At 32.5% G+C, this 20,216-nt stretch overlaps 1 protein-coding gene across 2 annotated transcripts; it reads left to right on the top strand.

The window, feature by feature from the left end:
* The first annotated feature begins 547 nt into the window (after nt 1–547).
* LOC141599202 (BEL1-like homeodomain protein 4) lies at nt 548–15,000 on the top strand. Of its 2 annotated transcripts, none has more exons than XM_074419143.1 (5): nt 548–978; nt 1,317–2,689; nt 5,087–5,472; nt 9,766–9,826; nt 14,067–15,000. In XM_074419143.1, the coding sequence occupies exons 2-5, from the start codon at nt 1,520–1,522 to the stop codon at nt 14,517–14,519; spliced, it is 2,070 nt and encodes a 689-aa protein (XP_074275244.1). In that variant the 5' UTR covers nt 548–978; nt 1,317–1,519; the 3' UTR covers nt 14,520–15,000. The 2 variants fall into 2 exon arrangements, with proteins under 2 accessions (XP_074275244.1, XP_074275245.1); XM_074419144.1 differs by lacking the exon at nt 548–978 and adding an exon at nt 999–1,112.
* Nucleotides 15,001–20,216: the final 5,216 nt, after the last annotated feature.

Genomic DNA, 20,216 nt, shown 5'->3' with positions numbered 1-20,216 from the left:
TTAAAATAAAGTTTTTTTAATAATTATTTTATTATTAAATATTATAAAAGTTATATAAAATTGACTTTTAAGTTGAATTTTTAATTTTAAGTAATAAAAAAATAATTTTTTAACTATAATATATAAATAATATATAAATAATAATATTTTTAATAAAATTCATGATTTTCCCCTGACCCAACGGGTCGACCCGTTCGGGTCGGGTCTCGACCCTAAAATAACGGGTCATTTCGGGTTCGGGTCAAACGGGTCGCGGGTCGAAAAAACCGGGTTTGTAACCCTAAGAAAACGGGTCGGGTCGGGTTTTCGGGTCGGGCCGAGTTTTGACAGGTCTACTTATAATATCTGAACTGAAGTTAAAATAAGTGACTTTAAATTCAAAAGAACACGAGCCAATGTAAATAAGACCAAAATAAATCACTTGAAAAAGTCTAATTAATATTATTTGTTAAACACTCTCCACAAGGTTTGGCCAAATAGGAGAATAACAAATGGAGCTCTAAATAATTTTATAAAAAAAATAATAGAGTGAAAGAGTGGGTGAAGAGGAACAACAATGACCTTCTCTCTACCCCACCTATACTACTTTCTTCCCCTCTTTTATTTGATCATTTTGTTAAAGAAGAAGATTTTAGTGGAACCATTAAAAAAAATAAAGCAAAAAAATACAAAAGAAAGAAGCTTTCTTTCTCATCATCCTCTCTTCCCTCCAATTCTCTCAAAAACAAGTCCACATATATTATTTCTTTCTTGATATCTCTATCTATCTCAAAGAGAAAGCACACTTAACTACAAAGATAACCACATAGAGAAAACCCCATCTCCTAAAAAAATATCAAAAAAAGAAAATTTTAAAAAAATTAAAGTAGATAGATAGAGAAAGATTGAGATAGACATAGCAAAGACAAGATACTATACACCAGAAAGATAGCTCTGAACTATTCTTTCATTTTTCTCTACAAGAATATAATCTGAAAGGTATAGTTTCTATACCCTTAGTTTTTTGTAATCCATATTTTCCGTTTGATTCCATACGTTTCATTAAAATACACCTCACATATATTAAACGAACAGATGGAGTATGAGTATGACCCTAGTATGAATATGAACATGTAAAGCTCATTATTTTAATGAAAACCTTTTTTTTTGTTTATGGTTCATGCGGCACATACACTTTTATGTTGGTGCCAATCATCTTCATAAGTTGTTGACTATTGTAATTCATGTATAATTTTTGGTGGTACATACTATCCTAGGCGATAGGCGAGAGACTTTGAGATACTGAGATGATGTAATTGTTGTTTTTTTCTTTGCAGAATCGATTGGAGTTGTAAGGAAAGTAATACGAATTCTTGTGTGAGACGTAGTCTATATATTATCATATATAGTCCATTTTGGAGATACTAATATGGGAATAGCAAAACCAACTTTCTCATACAAAAAGCCATACAATCACAATCAATAATTGCTAAGAAGTCCTCATCATTTTCATCTATCATAATCCATTTTGGAGAATTCTATGTCCCAAGAGTATCATCATCATCACCACCATCACCACCAGCAGCAAAATGCTAGCAATATCTATTCATTCCCAAACGGGTTCGATAGATCGACTGAAGACCCGTCCACCACAACCGAAGACCCAACGGGAACCGGATTAAACCCTGCTGTCTACGAGTCGGCCGGGATGCTCTCGGAAATGTTCAATTTTGGGCACGGGCCAGGACCCGGGCCCAACCCAACCCCAACCGGCCCACCAGAGCTGTTAGACTACCGGAGGGATGGCGGCGTCGGTGGGATTGGTAATGATGAGTGGTACGGGACCAGGCCAATTGCACACCACGAACATACCCATAATATTATTGGGGACCACTCAGAACAACATCATCATGACTTGGGTGGTGGCATTAATGCTCATAATTCAGCTGCCGCCATACAACTTTTTCTAACAAACCCGCCACCGCGATCACCGTCACCACCACCACAACCACCTCCGCCACCTAACATCCACGCTGGAGGCGGCGGGTTTCATTCTATAGTTGGTACACCAAATAATCCCAACTTTTGGGGGTCGGTCCAAATTAATAGTAATAATAATCCAGGAGAATTGAGTGGAATAATAGAAGGCCAAGGTTTATCGTTATCGTTATCGTCATCGTTGCAACACTTAGAAGCGGCGAAACGAGCGGAACATAATCATATTATGTTTTTTAATCAACAACATCATCAACAAGGTATTGGACCGTCATCTAGTGGTACAGCTAACGCATCATCTCCTACACAATTTTTCAAAAACTTGACGAATAATCCGGTTCCACAAGCCCATAATACAAGGATTATACTACCGGATATACATTCCGCGGGTGGGTATGCGAGTCCGGGTACAAGCGGAGTTGGGTTCGGGTCAGCGTCATTGGGTGCGGTCAATGTGTTGAGGAATTCAAGGTATGCTAAGCCTGCTCAAGAGTTATTGGAGGAATTTTGTAGTGTTGGGAGAGGTCAACAGTTGAAGAAGCCTAAGTTAGGTAGGCAGAATTCGTCAAATCGTCCGAATTCTGGTAGCGGTGGTGGTGGTGGCAGTGGCGCGGCTGGGTCCTCGTCATCATCAAAGGACCCACCACAGTTGTCACCATCTGATAGGATAGAGCATCAGAGAAGGAAGGTCAAACTAGTGGCAATGCTTGATGAGGTTTGTTTTCTTACTAAATATCCTTAATTGTCATAATTGATACTGTAGTTCGATTAGATTCTCGTGAGACCGTCTCATAGTCGTTCGAATATACAGTGAGTCGTTCACACCCCAAATTAATTAAAACAGACAATTAACTTTTTTTTTTTTTATAAGAAAAGAAAATTAGGTTAATCAAACATATAACTTCATATAATTACTTATTAATATATAATTATTTTATTACGAGATTATGTTATATATCGAAGTAAGAATTTGCGTTTCTTATTCGACGAATTATTTAAAATTTGTAAGGTCTTTGGCTTGGCCCCCTCCCTTCTCCCTTCTGCCAAGAGTCAAGACTAAATCTTCATTTATTTTTAATTAAGGCACTACTTGTGTTAACCAAACGTATTAGTTTAATCAATGCCACCCAAAAGATGAGCAAACTTTATAGCATCCTAATTCTTAATTTAATACATCCTATTAAGAAAATATAAATAAAAAATTAACCTACTAAACCAACGGACAAAAATTAATTTTAAATTAAGCATATAGTATGATCCTGGTTGATTCCTTTAATAAAATTAAAAATTTTGACAATAATAATTAGTTGAAATGTAAGAAGATAGAATCATAAACAACAATTGAGTTGAGAAAGAATCCAATATAGGTGGTTTGTAGTAATTTTAATTGTTTTACAAAAAACTTTAATAAAATTGTTTTACATCGATCGTCCAATGGTTAATATTATACATTTCATTTCAAAATAATTAACTGCTTGAATATTGTTTGATACTTTTTCCGTGTTATTTATTTATTTACTTTTGATTAAAATACCTTTGACGCTGGTATACAACCGTTTTACCCAATACAAAATGTAATTGTTGAAATTTGATAGATTTTAGTAATCATGACCTAATGATTGAGTCTATAAATATATGATCAATGAATTAAAACTTTTCCACTTTAATTAATAAATAATATTGAAATTTAGTAATTTTTAAGTCATTACATCATCTAATTGGTCTTATCTATCTACTTTGTGTAAGCTTAGTCCTAATAAAAAAAAAATATAATTCTATTGGCCGGCAAAAAAACACTAGAGGATATTCTTTCTTCTAGGAAACTTCTTCAATTAACACAACTCAATTATTTTGTCTCAATCCTCCAAGTTTGGATTTCTTACATTTATTTTCTCTATACTTTTAGTACCCCTTTAACACTAACAATCTTAGCATCTTGTACTTTTGTTTAATTAATTAGGGTTTAAAAAATTACTCCAAAAAGGTAGAAAGTTATTACTCCCTCCTTACTTTTTCCCATTTTAATAAAATACTCCTCACATATGTTAGAAAAATGAGAAGAAAACAGATATGCGGAGGGAGTACTAATTAATCACTATTATATACTCCGTAGTAGTTATCGGGTGCGGCTGTTGTACCATAGGCCAGATAAAAGTACCACTTTATGATAAATATTGACCATTTTATGTAAAAAAGTGATCACTATTAAAAGATGGTCTTTTATAATATTTAACGTACTTCATTTTCAACATAAAATAGTCACTTTTTACCTTTAAATAGTAACTTTTTAAACGGTACTCATATCATACAACGATCTTATAGTATAATTTATTTTATTTACTATAATGCCGTACACTTCTCCCTTTATAAACCACACCATTATTAATAATCATGGAGTTTGTGTATTTTAAGAAGTTGTAACCAACAAAATTAAATTTAATGATTAGTCACTCTTGTACTAAAATTGTCCAATGTTCGATTTATTCGTGCTAATCCCGATTTAATTAAATAATTAAACACTCAACCATACCGTCATTACGAAAATAACAAGCTTAAACATGGACCATCTATATATCACTTTCACTAATTATTTTTTCTTAATTATAGCAAGAATGTTACGTTACCTAAATATCTTATACTCTCATATGTCATATACTATATTACAAAATTTGTTGATATGTCATACTAAAATTTAATTGTAATAAAATATATATCAATGCACCTTACTCTTCTCTCGGCTAAGTTAACGTTTCTAAGGTAGTTGACTGAAAACAACTCCTTATCCTCCGTAAAACCTTACGTACACCCATGTAACTTGTGACTCCTCATCAACTTCCAATCACCTTTCTACATTAATATCAATAATACTTTTTCATACATCAACTAACTTAGCTAGTAATTACGTACATTGAAAGATCGTGTTTATTCATGACCAGGGTTCGATACAATCTTTTAATTTCACCAACTTGTGAGTTGTGACTCTTCATCAACTCCAATCACCTTTTTGCATTAATGACAATATTATTTTCTTATCTGACAGATATCAGCTAACTTAGCTAATACTAAAAGCGCGATATTATTCACGAGTCATGACTTATGTTAATTTTTGTAGGTGGATGGGAGATACAACCACTATTGTGAGCAAATGCAAATGGTGGTGAACTCATTCGACCTAGTGATGGGATACGGTGGTGCAGTGCCCTACACGGCGCTAGCACAGAAGGCCATGTCAAGGCATTTCCGGTGCCTAAAAGACGCTATACATGCACAACTAAAGCATAGTTGTGAGTTGTTGGGAGAAAAGGACCCTACAGGAAGCTCAGGGCTAACCAAGGGTGAGACACCGAGGTTGAAGGTGCTAGAACAAAGTTTAAGACAACAAAGGGCCTTTCACCAAATGGGGATGATGGATCAAGAAGCGTGGCGGCCGCAACGTGGGTTGCCTGAACGGTCTGTTAATATACTCAGGGCTTGGCTCTTTGAACATTTCCTTAACCCGTATGTTCCCTTCATCTCTTTCTTTCTTATTGCTTTATATTTTGTTAATAACTGCATGTTGCTATAATTGGGTAATGCACAATTTAGCTTTAATTCTATTTTTATTTCTAAAATCCCTCATATTTAAGGAAAAAAAATTACCATGCTCACGTGATATATTACCTTCTCCATTTTTGTATGTATTATCTCCATTATTTAAAAAAGGGCTTTTCTCCGGGTGTACCACCCTATCCAATAAGAATATTCGAATTCCTCATACTTTCCATAAATAATAAAGCAAAATATAAGTGAAATATGAATAAAGGTTTATCATTAGTTAGGGTGTACGATAATCTTGTACACCCAGTACACCTTAGAATTTTTCACAAATTTAAATACTACATTTAATATGAATCAGTGATGGAACTAGAATTTGACAGAGGCCAAAAATCTCAACCTGGCGAAAGGATATTAAATTCAATAGATGTTGAAATAATTTTTGTGAAGTACTCGATCCATAATTCAAATTTCCTTTTTAATTGACTTTTTTCGGGTTTTTGAGTTTTGTATTTCTGAATGGAGGAATTAAAACATGGATGATAGATCCAAGGGTACTTTGTTTCATCATATGTGTCCTTCGGCATGAAAATTGGTCAGGTAGGGCGAGAAAAGGCTGAGTTAAAGGCTTAAAGCTCACTCTCAACAGTTCATCCTTCATCAAAATGTTTATTTGTCATGTCCTTTTTTCCCTTTATCACTCACCTCAAGGACAAATTACGTACTACATACCATTACATTCTTCCCATCAGTATGTCGAGTGTAATCAGTGGCGGATCTTGGAGTAAATAATATTAAGACTCAATCGTTTAGTCAAGGGGTAGAGATTTAGCTATTGACTTTGTGGCTTACTATTTAAGACTCAATTGTTAAGTCACGGGAGCGAGATTTAAACTATTGACTTTGTGAGTGAATATTTAAACTTAAGAATCAATCGTTAAGTCAAGGAGCGCCGACTGATAATTTTACATTGCAATGTATAAATCAGTAGAGACCAAACCCCATTCCAATATAACTAAGGTTCTTCATTGAGTATAGAACTTTTGTAACATTTCCGTATCTATACTCTTATTAGTCCTATATTTCTTTTGTCCCATTTTCGTGTCTTTCTCTGATATGTATTTTATCCCAATTCCGTGTCTATACTCCTATATATCTTGTTATCAATGTACAAGTAGCTCACATTGTGTGAACTCAATTTTCTTTAATTCAATAAAATACCAAAATAAAATGTGTTGAAGAGTGTCATAATAGGCAAAATATTTTTATAAACGTTATACAGAAGTCATATGGTTATACCATTGATAAAGACTAACAACAATATTGGAGTTATACGTGTGTGTTTGACTGTCAATAGTCGAGACTATGAAGTTATGTTTGTTTATTGTGTTTGTGAAATGAGTGGCATTTTGTCTAATCACGTTATTTGCAATACATTATTGTTATATTGTGATACGCCACCTTTTTTAAACTTGATTCCCATTATCACGTGCAAGAACTTGATTTTTTTTCGAAATAAAGCTTTAAAGGTGGTTAATATTTAATACGTAACTTAATATCATGTAGAAAAGCTTTGAAAAAAATAATATCTTTTGCACAAAAGCTTTTAATTGCTTAGCTTAGTATCACATATAATCGGAATGGCAGAACCAAGAATTGATCCCAGCAGGGGTGAAAAATCTCAGAGTAGGCGAACGGATAATGGTTTAAGGAAAACTCAAAAAAAAGTTGGAAAATTTAGATTAAAAACTTTAAAAATTTTGATTGCCAGCGGGGGCAGGAGCCCCTGCTAGCCCTTCCCTACATCCACCACTGAATTACCATGTACGTAAGCTAGTCAGGTTGTATTACATACGTAGTATATGAGCAAAATTTTGAGTTCTACTCGTAAAACATTTGTCGTATATTATTAGAAAAAACATTGTGAATTAAAATAAGCTTTTTTATTTATTCAAATATAGATTTTCGATATGATTTTCTAATTCTCTAATAACCTTTTATTATTTTGTGAATTAGCTTATGTACTACAGTATGTGACAAATAGAAAAATTAGAAAAATCTTCTATAAATCCATATGTTGAACACTAAAAAAATGTAAAAATAAAAATTAAATATAACAATATCTTTATCATAACTTATTTGGTTTAACGAAAAAATACACACTAAAAAAATGTAAAATAAAAATTAAATACAACAATATCTTCTTAACATATACCTATATAAGTGCTTATTTTGTTTTAACGAAAAAAATATGAAATTCAATCACATGAACATTAAAAGTATGTGAATTAGCAATTTATGGGAATTGGATAAAGATATACGGAGTATTGTATTTGGTAGGGACAAAACTCTCGGTTGCCATAAGGTTCAGTTAAGTGATTTCTTACATTTTGGAGCAATGAGAGTTTCTTAAAAAAAATATTTTTGGTTGAATTTACCACCAAATACAAACCCACCCGTTAAATTCCTAAAATTTTCCAATTCATTACATAAATTAAATTAACAATAACAAAACAAAATGTCGATGACAATGTACTTCCAAATTGAGGAGTAAAATAAAATGACAAACGGAAAGGTAAATGCTTTAATTGTATTAAAGACAAGAAATGTATTTCGTAGCAGTCAAAATATAATCATGTGTTTCTCTGAGGGCATTAAATAACAATGAAATTACTATGCCAAAGTTTCAAGTGGACTATGAAACATTGACACTGTTGTCCTTTTATGACCTTTCCTTATCCATCTTAGATCCTCACGCCCTATCAATATACAGGAAGTCTCATTATAGACGGGGATATCCGTCTATAATGAGAGACGGGTCGGATCCCTCTCACAAAGAGGTAAATAGAGGGCCAAATGGTAACCCACTTGGTTTTCCACTCGCCCTTCCACTTGCCTCTTTGTGAGAGAGATCCGACCCGTCTCTTATTATAGACGGATATCCTCGTCTATAATGAGAATTTGTGATCCAATATATTGAAACCATGCATACAAGTGATAATTGGATGTCGGTTTTTTTTAAAATGTGCCCTTAATACATACAGTATATTAAAAAATTGGAAAATTTTATGATAAAGATCTTGAAAAATTGAAATAATAATACATTTTTACAGACTCTAATACCATATTTATTATTATTATTTTTCATTTACGTCTTCTTAATATGTGCTATTAAGATATATTTTAGAAAAACTGATTGAATGTAATGTTTCCTATCAGAGGATGAGTTTGGTGATGACTCATGAAGAGTAATATTTTGTGGCTTTAAACCACCTCTTTTAATCTCATTTATTATTTCCAAGTAAAAAAATCATAAATTTTACCGTTTTAAATAATGATAAAAGGGAAAGTTAGTTATAAGATGTGACAAGTTTTTTTATGTCATAAGCATTATCAATAACTGGAAAAATATATAACAAGGTTTAAGTCATGAAGTTATGAACCTTAAATAAAATGACGTAAGTTGTAAGGTATATAGTAAATCTACAGCATAAATTCTTGTAATAATAAAATTAAACTTTCTTGAGAAAGGAAAAACCATTTACATAAGTTAATTTAGATAAATATTTACGTATTTGTTAATCTCCTGATAACCTATTATCAATCCTTATAAGTAAGAGACTAATTATTGATTGATGGAATTTGGTGCATATATTTTACATTTGTACCTATGTACGGAGTAGTGTGTAAAAGGTTGCTCATGAGTTATCTTGTTCTTAATATTTGGCTCATCATGCCCCCAAAATAAACAAACATAATATTCAGTACAATTTTTTTTCAATCAACTAATTTGTTCCACCCAAGCTAATGTCAAGAAACTATCTCAACCAAAATTTAAGTTGATTGTTGGATTCCTAAGCTCGGCTTTATAATCTAATAATACATTCCCTCACACAAATGCCCTTAGGATTTGAAATGCGGATGCAACTTCAAGCCTCCCTATACCTGATTCTAATATTCTACTTTAAAGTTGAGGGGGTGAAATTTAAACCCGTGATTTTGTGATCACCCATGTCAAGAAACCACCTTAACCAAATTTGATCAGCTTAACTTACATTAATGAAAACTCGATTACTGACCGATTAATTTCTTACCTGAATCAATATGATATATATCCGATAATTTTATCATAAGTATTTTTTTGTTGTTGTAATAATTAGCAAAAAAAATAAGTTGTACAAGAGTGGGACCATATAAATGTATAATATAGCAGAGACATGATGACATGTGATGTAAAAAATGTGATGACTTTCTCAGGTACCCAAGTGATGCAGATAAACATCTCTTGGCAAGACAGACAGGTTTATCGAGAAATCAGGTAAGTCCATATCTCGTCCTTCTCAACCTTTACATGCATTTACTTTAACATACAACATATTCATCAGAATTCACAGACATGTAGTATGCATCTGAAGGGCTTTGCACAATTGTAGTAAAAAAAGCGAGAATAAAAGGTTAAACTATTGATTGGAAATAAAGGGAATTTCATCATTCATGTAAAAAAAAAGGACGGTAAATTTATAACAAGTGGTGATGCATGTCTGTGACCTTTAGATTTTGTACTACAGTCAACTGTAGTTATTATGTTGCATCTAGCCATCAACTCACCAATAATACTAGCAGCATGCTTTTTTTTTAAGAGAAGCATTGTTGTTACAGTATATGGTTTATAGGCTGACTTGTCAATAGATAACCCAATTCGAAAATCGACCGAAATTCGTTCAAAAATAACCCTCTTTTTTCCGAATCCGAAGACAACCCCACTTGATAATAACCCGCATATTTAGGGTCAGGACTCGCCTAACCCGTGATCTGACCCGGAAGAAAGGTAAACTTATTAAAAATTTGTATTTACAGAAAATAAAACCAATATAAAATGATAAAAAAATAATCTAAACTTTTTTTTGAAATAAAATATGCTTATATTTATTTTAGTATAATTTTACCTCGTGATTAATTACTCAAATAATTACCATTTAACTATAGTCAATGCTTGTCACGTACGTGTAACAATTGTTGATCGATCCACTATTTCGTATAGCGTTGCGATATTGAATATATTAAGCAAAAAATGTTTATTCTTCCTAATACTATTCCATATTAAAGTACATAATGATAAGAATTAAGAATGACTGAGTTTTCTACGTAATGTACAACAACAACAACAACAACAACAACAACGTCAGAGCCTTAATCCCAAAATGATTTGGGGTCGCCTGACATGAATCATCCTTTAGAATCGTCCATGGGTGAACGCAAACCTCAAAAAGCGAAAAAATATATAAAAGAAAAAGTGAAAAATAAAAGGAGAGTGAAACATAATACAAAAGCCAAGTACATTTCTACGTAATGTACAAATAGAGAAAAATAGAGTTAAAGTGAAGCCACTAGATTCATGAAAAGCCAAATGAAAACATATCCATTTATACGTGTATATAGAGTAAAAAATACACACGACTCTGGTCAATATAGATTTTCAAGTTAGGAATATAGATTCAAGTAGGTTAAGGTAAAAATACAATAATCATTTGTAAACTATGTCCATTTTATTATTGAGTTTTATGAAATTCTTTTTATTAAAATTTTACCCCTTTTTCACGAAAATGGTCATTTGTCTTAAGACTATCCACATACAGAAGTAGGTTAAGTTAATTGGTCATCGATATTTAAACTCTTTAAATTCATTTAATTACCTTAACCCACCTAGATCCTCTCATTGAGAAAGTCACCACCTAGCTAGGTCGCCAAGACACTAACCCAACTATGAACTATTTATCACTTTCTCAACCATCTCCTACATTTTCTATCCCACCAAACCTCTCTTCCACTTTTTATATTTATTTGTGTCCAACCAATCAGAGGGTGACACTTATTAGGTCACTAAGTGGGTCAAATTCATCAAAATAGGTCATCACTTGAGCTTTTTTTTTTTTTTGGAATGAGCATGTTAATTTGATACTTATTTTTAAATTAAGATAACCCAACGTCCTCTTAACCTAGATTATGACCTTAAACAAAAATTGTTTAAAAGTTTAGGACAGTTAAGAAAATTACAAATTCTCATTTCTGACGAGCATCTCTGTCGCAAGCTTGCGACGGGTCAGTTATTATCCATATGGGTAGATAAGACAAAAGTAGAGTATCTAAGGAGTAATAATCTGTTTTGTCTTATCTATCCATATGGGTAATACTTAACCCGTCGCAATCACAAGGAAGACTTGCCATAAGAAAATTGAAGATATAAGGTAAAACTTTCCCAATGTAGCTCATGAGAGACGACCAACAATGATTAAATCATAAAGGATGACTAACGGTAAATAAATTGGTCATCCTATGCCAAAAATGCCAACTAGTATATTTGTCCATAATGTTGAAGATGTAGCATATAGAAGTAATAAGAAGGAGGAGCCCTAATAAGTAGGTCTCTAAACACGCAATAAGTTTGTAGCCATGCATATTGTAGATAGCCCCACCTGAAGAATAGGATACCAATGGAAAATTACGAGTATGTTTGTTTTGCCTTTTGTCAGTGGATGGATTACAAAGACAAACAAAGCATCCAAAAATAAAAGCCAGGGAAGGATAGAGACACTCCATCACTCACGTCCCTTTTATTTACAATTTTTACGTTTATTAGTAGGGAACAATTAGCACTATTAGCACTCACTTTCACCCAATATTTCTCTTTCAATCTTTTATGCTCTATATTTTTATAGGTTTTTTTATACATAAAATCCTCGTAATTTTCAAATGCTATATTTCACCTTATTTTTTAGAAATATTAGCAGTGTCCTTAAACTCAGCGAAAAAATAATGTAACACTAAAACTTTCCATTTAAGTTATCTTAACGTGTACCTTTAGACACATTTTAGAAAAATAAATTTCTATTTAGTCAATTAAGACGTTAAAACTGACCCTCCCACCCTTAAGTCAATTAAGTCTGTTTCATTCACGACTCAGAGTTTAGGAGCATAATTGGTATTTCTGAAAAAAAGGAGGGGTACATACGTACAATGTAAGTTTTTTTTAAAAAAAAAGGGATACCATGTAAAAATAATCCATTTTTAATATAATATACCCAAATACGCAATAATTTACATATCAAGTTATTGATAGGATTAATAGAAAGAACTTTTTTCACTGTATGTTTCATGTCGTCGCAATATAATTTACTCATCACGACAATGAAATTGGTAAAGATTGTCATTGAACAATGTTTGTTGTCTGGCTCATTTAGTATAAATAGTACCAGTAACCGTAACACTATTATACAACATACAATAATTTTATACAGTATGGAGTAATAATTATGATTATTACTCTATATATATAAGTCTATGCTTGAGATATTTGAGAAATTGTGTATTGGTTGATGTTATTTAGAATTAGATCTCGACCCCACGTAATTAAATCGGAAAATCTACCATTTGCCGTGAGAGGCTTGCAATTGCACTCTTAATACAGTAATACCCTAGACTGGTAGAGTAGGGCTAACAACGTTTCTGACTTGTATCGTTTTGTTAAGATCAGTAATTTAATGCATGCACTGATGACACTCATCTATCAAAGTTTATTTATTGTGTTCTTCCCCCCAAATCATCTGTACCTTCAGTGCTATTCATTCAGTGCCTGCTTTCATCTGATTGCATCACTTATTTACCTTACTATTTTGTTCATTAATGATCTCCTTAAAGTTTTAACTATTTTAGTACTACATAAATTATAAAATAAGACGGTTTCATACAGATTTATTTACGGATTAACTTTTTTATGCTTTTTCTAGCACCAGTTGCTACTTTCCTTTCTCCTCGTGCATAAAGTGGCAAGACAAATAGGAAAATAACCCCACTTATCATAAAAGATGTCCTTTGACCTTCGGTTGACATTTTGGTAGATTTTACAAATTTATGGGGATACGAATAAAAAAATGGATTTTTTCTAATGTGTGCTCTTAGAAAACAGATTAATAATTCAAAAAAAAAAAAAAAAAATTATTGGGAATATATCATGAATGATTGATACACACACTCACATTTATCATTATTAGTGAAATATTCTCAATAATTTTTCTCTAATTAGTTTATTAACATGTGCTCTAACGACACACATTAGAAAAACTATTTTATTAATTATGATAAATTTTAGTTTGTACATCAGTTTCTAATGCTTTATTTTTAAGAATGTCTTTAATTAGCTTTTTATCTCGTGTCTCTTAGGACACACGTTAGAAACAACTTTTTTTTTAACATGGCCTGGTTATATATTATTAGAGCAATTTAGAAGGAAAGTTTAAGGAAACAATCATGGAAAATTAAAATGCTCCATATAAAACGATTTTTCTAACATGTGGCCTAATATGCTAATTAAAGAAAGATCGTTGAGAATATTTTACAAATTATGGTAAATGCTCGTATGAATTTGTAGATCAATTTTTCATGATAATAACACCTCACCATACTAATTTTTCATGGAAAATTAAAATACTCCATATAAAACGGTTTTTCTAACATGTGCCCTAATATGCTAATCTCTAATCTGGTTCAACTATATTCAACAGGTATCAAACTGGTTCATCAACGCAAGAGTACGGTTGTGGAAACCAATGGTTGAAGAAATGTACCAACAAGAAGCCAAAGAAGAAGACGATGACGATCACCTCGATCAAGACGATGATCAAACTACCAGCAGCAACACCAACATTCCAACAACAACTCAACCACAACCACAACAACAACAACAACAACAACAACAACAACAACAACAACATCATCTACAACAACAACAACAACAACAACAACAACCACAGGCCTCCGCCTCGGAGTCCCAGCAGCCGGACTTCCTCCAAGGTTTGGACGACACCTCCCAATTTGACGATGAAGCGGGCCAAACAACCATGATTAGGTTTGGGAACACGACCGGTGACGTGTCCCTCACGTTAGGGCTTCGTCATGCCGGAAACGCGGCTCCCGAGAAAAACGATCATTTTTCCGTTAGGGACTTTGGGAGCTGATAAAGAATGCATGGAATTATGTCCTTTTTTTGGAGGGTTTATGATTATCATCATAATTTTTTTTCAAAAATTCATTGGAGTAAAAAAAGGACACGAGGTAATAATGCAGGGTAAAAAAACATGAAGTACATTGGTTAAAGAACGTAGTTAATTAAACTAGAACAGAAAACTAGGGTACGTATGTAGTAGGGTGGTCCATAATAATATGGAATAAGAGTATAAATTTGGTGTAAATTGTATAGTAAAATATTTATTGTTTTTAGTGAAAAGGAACGTAGTGGGATAAAAGGGAGAAGAGTTTGATTGGTATATACAAGTTGTGATCAATTATCATATTATCATATATGTGTTGATTGATGGCAGTATAATCATGTACGGAGTAATTCCATGGCTTTGTGATTTGAGTGGGTGACAGAGAGTTGTGATTGCTTAATGATTGAGATTGGAATTGGAATTGAAATTGAAATTCGATACGATGGTTGATAAGGTGTTTAAGATCTTTCGTTAAGTGTCGCATCTCGTATTTTATCTGTTTTAATTTTGAGAAAAATTTTAACTTTTATCTTTAAGTATAGGCTAATTCCAATTGTATGTACCCCTATCTATTAGAAAAGCCTATATATGACCTTTAATTCCCTAATTACATTATCCCTAACCTTTGGCCATAATGCATGCTAAGCACCACCAATTAAAACATTCAATGTTGATAAATTAACAAGTTTTTTGTAGTGTAATGCAAATGTGGCAATCGGGCCCGTCGGGTCGGCTCAAGCCGGGTCGAGTCGTCTCGGGTTCGGGTCGTATTGGGACAACATCCCTTTTCAGGTCGAGTCGGGTTCTGGTCGGTTCGTTATCGGTCAAGTATTTCGGGTCAATTGATTTGTTAGATAGGGTCTGGTCTCATTGTTTCATCGCATTACTTCAATTTTCTACCATTACGTTTAGTTTTGAACCATTAGTTTTGTTTAAATACTTTGTTATTAAGTCAATGTAAACACCAAATTATCGCCTTCATTTTGATCAATATTAAACTGAATAATTGTCAGGTCATCAACCTTATCGGTCAATATTGGGTCGAGTTGGGTCAGGTTCGGGTCAATGGGTCATATCGGGTGTCGGGTCGCAAACAAATTGGTTTCTGGCGGTTAAATTTTCGGGTTCTATTGGGTTAGTTTTCAGACAGATCGAATCAAGTTTGCCAGCTCTGGTGTGATGGATACACCTATTATTAGACCTAATATTTCAAGTTGATCGGTCAATTCAAGTTATTTTGAGTCATATCAGTTCATTCAAAATAGGGTTGTATATTTTGGGGTCATACAACTAAATTGGATTATGAGATTCATCATATCCCCTAGTACCTTTATTCCTAGCTTCAAATTTAGTTTAAATCTCATTGAAACATTTTTTCTATAGTTCTATTTGATAATTAGTGGATTATTTTTAATATTGGCATCTTGTAATAAAAAATTATAATAAATAATACTCCGCGGATATTATTAGAAGGTTTGATCAACATATTAATTAATTAGCATAATTAGTTAAAGTGTTCAGTAATTAACATATCAATACTCTGTAAATTGTTATTTTTCTTTGCAAAATGGAGTAAATTTGCCTATTTTAAAAACATGTCAACTAATAAGTTAGGGTTTAGCAGCATGTTGTAAAACAACATATTGAACCCAAATATCCTATGTTATTTAGCACACACTAAAATTGACATATTAATTGGTCAAGTTAAACATGTTAAAAAGATTTGAATATGCTAAAAACCTATCGGCATGTTTTTTACCGAACACCCCCTAAATATTGGGAAGGCATAATAACCTTCGAAATTACTAATACCACTCATCTTTGTGAGACGGTGAATAATAATATACCCTTAAACTTAACTTGTTTCGTTGTGACATTAACAATAAATTTAGTGACGACTATCATTTCCCAAAGTATTACGGAGTACTCCTTAAGTTACTACTAGGTCGGCTATAAATAGGATTAGATGTGCAATGGAAGAGGTCCATGGTATCAATGAGAAGATCTATTCTTAGCAATAAATAATTAAGCTATATGGTTGTATAGTTGTTGGTGTATTAGCATACATGATAGGAGAATGTAGCATTCTACGCATCATGTGAAAGGCATCTTAACAGCGACGCATATCTGAGCATAATCCTTCGATTAAGACAGCCATCGAACAACAACAGCTTTCTTAAATGTTGTTATCTTCATATTTTTGGACCAGTCATTTTTTACATCACTCACCTACTCTTAGTTTATGACATGTTAAACACAATGTACTTGAAACTATTATTAATGAAAGCATTTTTAAATTTAGATATGATATACTTAGTTTCATGTATGTCATGGTTAAAGACAATTAGACAAAGGTAGTTTAGTATAATTAAGGTATGATTATTAGTAAAACTCATCTTAGTCTTATCAATAACCTTTTTTTTTTCCTTTGAATTGTTTACATTCACCTAAGATTCACCTAAGACATTCTAAATTATCCATCAAACTCACTTAAGGGGATCTACTTTTCCACTTCATTATTTGAGAAAATGTGAGGTTCTAAAAAAAGGGAAATAGCTAGCGACCAAGTTGGTTAATCTTCCTTCGATTATGATCTTCAAATACGGAGAGACTCTTAGGTGTTCCCTGCACAACATAATAATATTAGCAAGGGGACACAAATAGGAGATACTAGAGACACTACGTGACCCAACGGCTTTACAATCCGAACTAATGATAAAAGTATCCTTGGATTTACTCGCGTACTCAATTCCTTCTCTAATAGCATAGAGTTCACACACTAAAGGGGTAGGAGTAAGACAACTGCTCGTCCACCAAAAAATCCAACTCACGTTTCTCTCTCCAAGATCGGTCCCCTTGTGATGGAAGCTTTAATTGGCATAATGCACCGAACTTTGTTGATTTCTTAGTAAAATTGATTCGGATATTGTAACTCTCTCCCCTAACCCGCCTCTTTAATGTCCTTTTTGAACTTTGTAATTTTAATTAATTTATTGTCTTTTCTGCCCAAAAAAAAGGAAAAAAGAATAAAAACGATAAAATAACAGACCCATTCATTGTATGACTTTCCTTGATAATTGTTCAAGATTCTTGTTGAGTCTTACATTTTAAGAATACCATTGGGGATCAAGAAGATAGAGGACCAACTAGGGTTCTTACATTTTAAAGACTTAACTTAATTCTTAAATTGAGTTTAGAATTTTAAAGATCCAACTTAAGACTAACTTTGTCAATACGTCGGTAGATTACTAATAGTCTTGAGTGAGTCGTATTTCAAACCTCTTGTGACTCGGCCTCAAAAATCGCGACAAGTTCAAAATGCTTGTGAAACTTTAATATATTTGTTCCTCCTTTTCAAAAAAAAAAAAAAAAATTAAATTTAAGACAACAGGCGCAACCTACATGACCTCATCAAAACATAATTTGGTCGATGGCCATATTTTTATCTTGCTATCAGATCAATCATGGTTTAGACGGAAGTATTTGAACATATTGTACAAAAATTAATGAAGTCTCGAATTTTACTACTTTATTTATACTACTCCTGTCCCGATTATTTGTTTGCCCATTTCATTTTGGGTGTACGTTTCAGTCAATTATTTTCCTTTCTATTTTAAGAATATCTTTGATGGGCAATATGATCCTGCACACTTAATTTGGTCCACTTATCATTTAATAATAGGCTCCTTCTTTTTTTGTGCCAAAACCAAAGGCAAACAAATGACCGAGACAAAGGGAGTATATTTTATCGTCCTTTTGACTCATATGACCAAAAACAAAAACACAAATATTGTCTTGGTTACCCTAACTATTAGAGTAAGCAAAGAAACAACATAAATTTTCATTTGCGAAGACCCTATTCCGTCAGAAGCTTGTGACCTCTCACAAGGGGTAAGAGAGCAAATGTAAGGGTAAGTGGGAGGAGGGCTGTGAGTAGGGATGACAGTGGATCCAGGACCCTACTTATATCTGTTGGATCAGACCCTGATAGGGCAGATATGGATCTCATTTTTATGGATCCAATAGATATGGGTCGAATATGGATCTATAAAAAATTTACGTGAATATGGATATGGATCTTGTCGCTAAGATCCATTTCCTACTCAGATCCATATTTTTTATTTTATTTTTAAATTTTTAGATATATAAGAATAACTAACGTTTTATAGAAGTCATGTTTTCTAATATTTTATTCAACTCTTTTATGCCAGGTTTCTTATTTCATAGTCATTAACGAATTTAAAACCTATTTTAAATATTCGAGAAACAACATATAACTTTTTCATCGTACAAATAATAACTTACGCGGTAATTTGTTACTTTATTATGATAAATATCAACATATTTCATATCCATAATTGTATTAAACACTCTAATGTATTTTATGTAATTTTAATAGTGAAAATACATTTAGAAGATGAAGAAATTAACGAAAAAATTGAAAAAGAACTGACTCATTTAAGACCTAGATCCTATGATCTGGATATGGGTCTGAAAATTTTGAACCTTGTGAGTATGGGTCAAATATGGATCTAATCCCCCTTATACTAAAAGAATAAGAAATTTTCCCGCCTAAATGAAAACTACTCTATAATTGGGTTTCATTATGTCATAACTAAAATTAGGACATATTGTTTAATTTCATGTAAGGGATAATATTTTTCAATTTAATTAGACATATTAATATAATATTATTATTCTGTTACATAAATACAATTGTACTCATTATAAGTGTGAAAGCAATATTTTATTATTATTATTTTTAAAACTAAACTTGATAACTACAATAACTGCTTAACGGGTTATATTACGCCTTTAGTAGATATAATAATATAATAACAATATTTTTTTAAAACAAAGTTAACAAAATATTTCGAGTAATATCGGCAATCATATACGGATTAAAAGTGTTGAAACTACTCTTTCTACCTTTTAATACAAAACATTACTATATTAATTTAAATTTTATAATTAAATGTCAACCGGAGTTATATACTATTAATATAATTATTATTTTCTGTAATTTATCCATCTACAAAACCTCGCATTCGCGCGAGATCTATACTAGTATATATATATAATATGGATATAGATTCTATATGATCCTACCTAGACCCTACCCATTGACATCCCTAGCTGTGAGAGGCCATAAACTTGTGACGGTCACAAACAAGATACGGTCCGAAGAAACAAAGGGCATGCATGACAAATAACAAAGCGGAATAGATAGAAGGGTACATTAAATAGATTGTTAGAGTGGGGATAGAAATATAGTAGAATAGTTAGTATTAGTAGGAGAGTATACTAGTAGTAATTAATAAGGACAGGTGAATAGTATGGCAGGCAGTATATCATTGTCAAAAAATCTTGGTTGTTTTTGAAAAAAGAAAAGGTCCCCTACGCACCCTTACTTGATCATCATCATAGTTTAAAGTTAAGGGCATGCAGACGACCGACGAGCAGCTGTATAATTGGAGAATATAGGACCAAACAAATGCACATTTTTTATTTTATTTATATTATTTATTTTTACATGCATACTTTTAGGCCCACTTTTTGATTGTGATGGATCATTTTATACTTTGGGATTTGGGCTTCTGGCCCGTACCCTTGAATTATGGCCCACTTTTGTAAGATTCTTTCTTCAAAGTTTGTGACCATGGT

This window comes from Silene latifolia, chromosome 9, assembly GCF_048544455.1.
Source record: "Silene latifolia isolate original U9 population chromosome 9, ASM4854445v1, whole genome shotgun sequence".
In the NCBI taxonomy this organism is placed as follows: Eukaryota; Viridiplantae; Streptophyta; class Magnoliopsida; order Caryophyllales; family Caryophyllaceae; genus Silene; species Silene latifolia.
The sequence above is the reverse complement of the archived record's forward strand: the minus strand, read 5'-3'. Positions and strand labels throughout refer to the sequence as shown.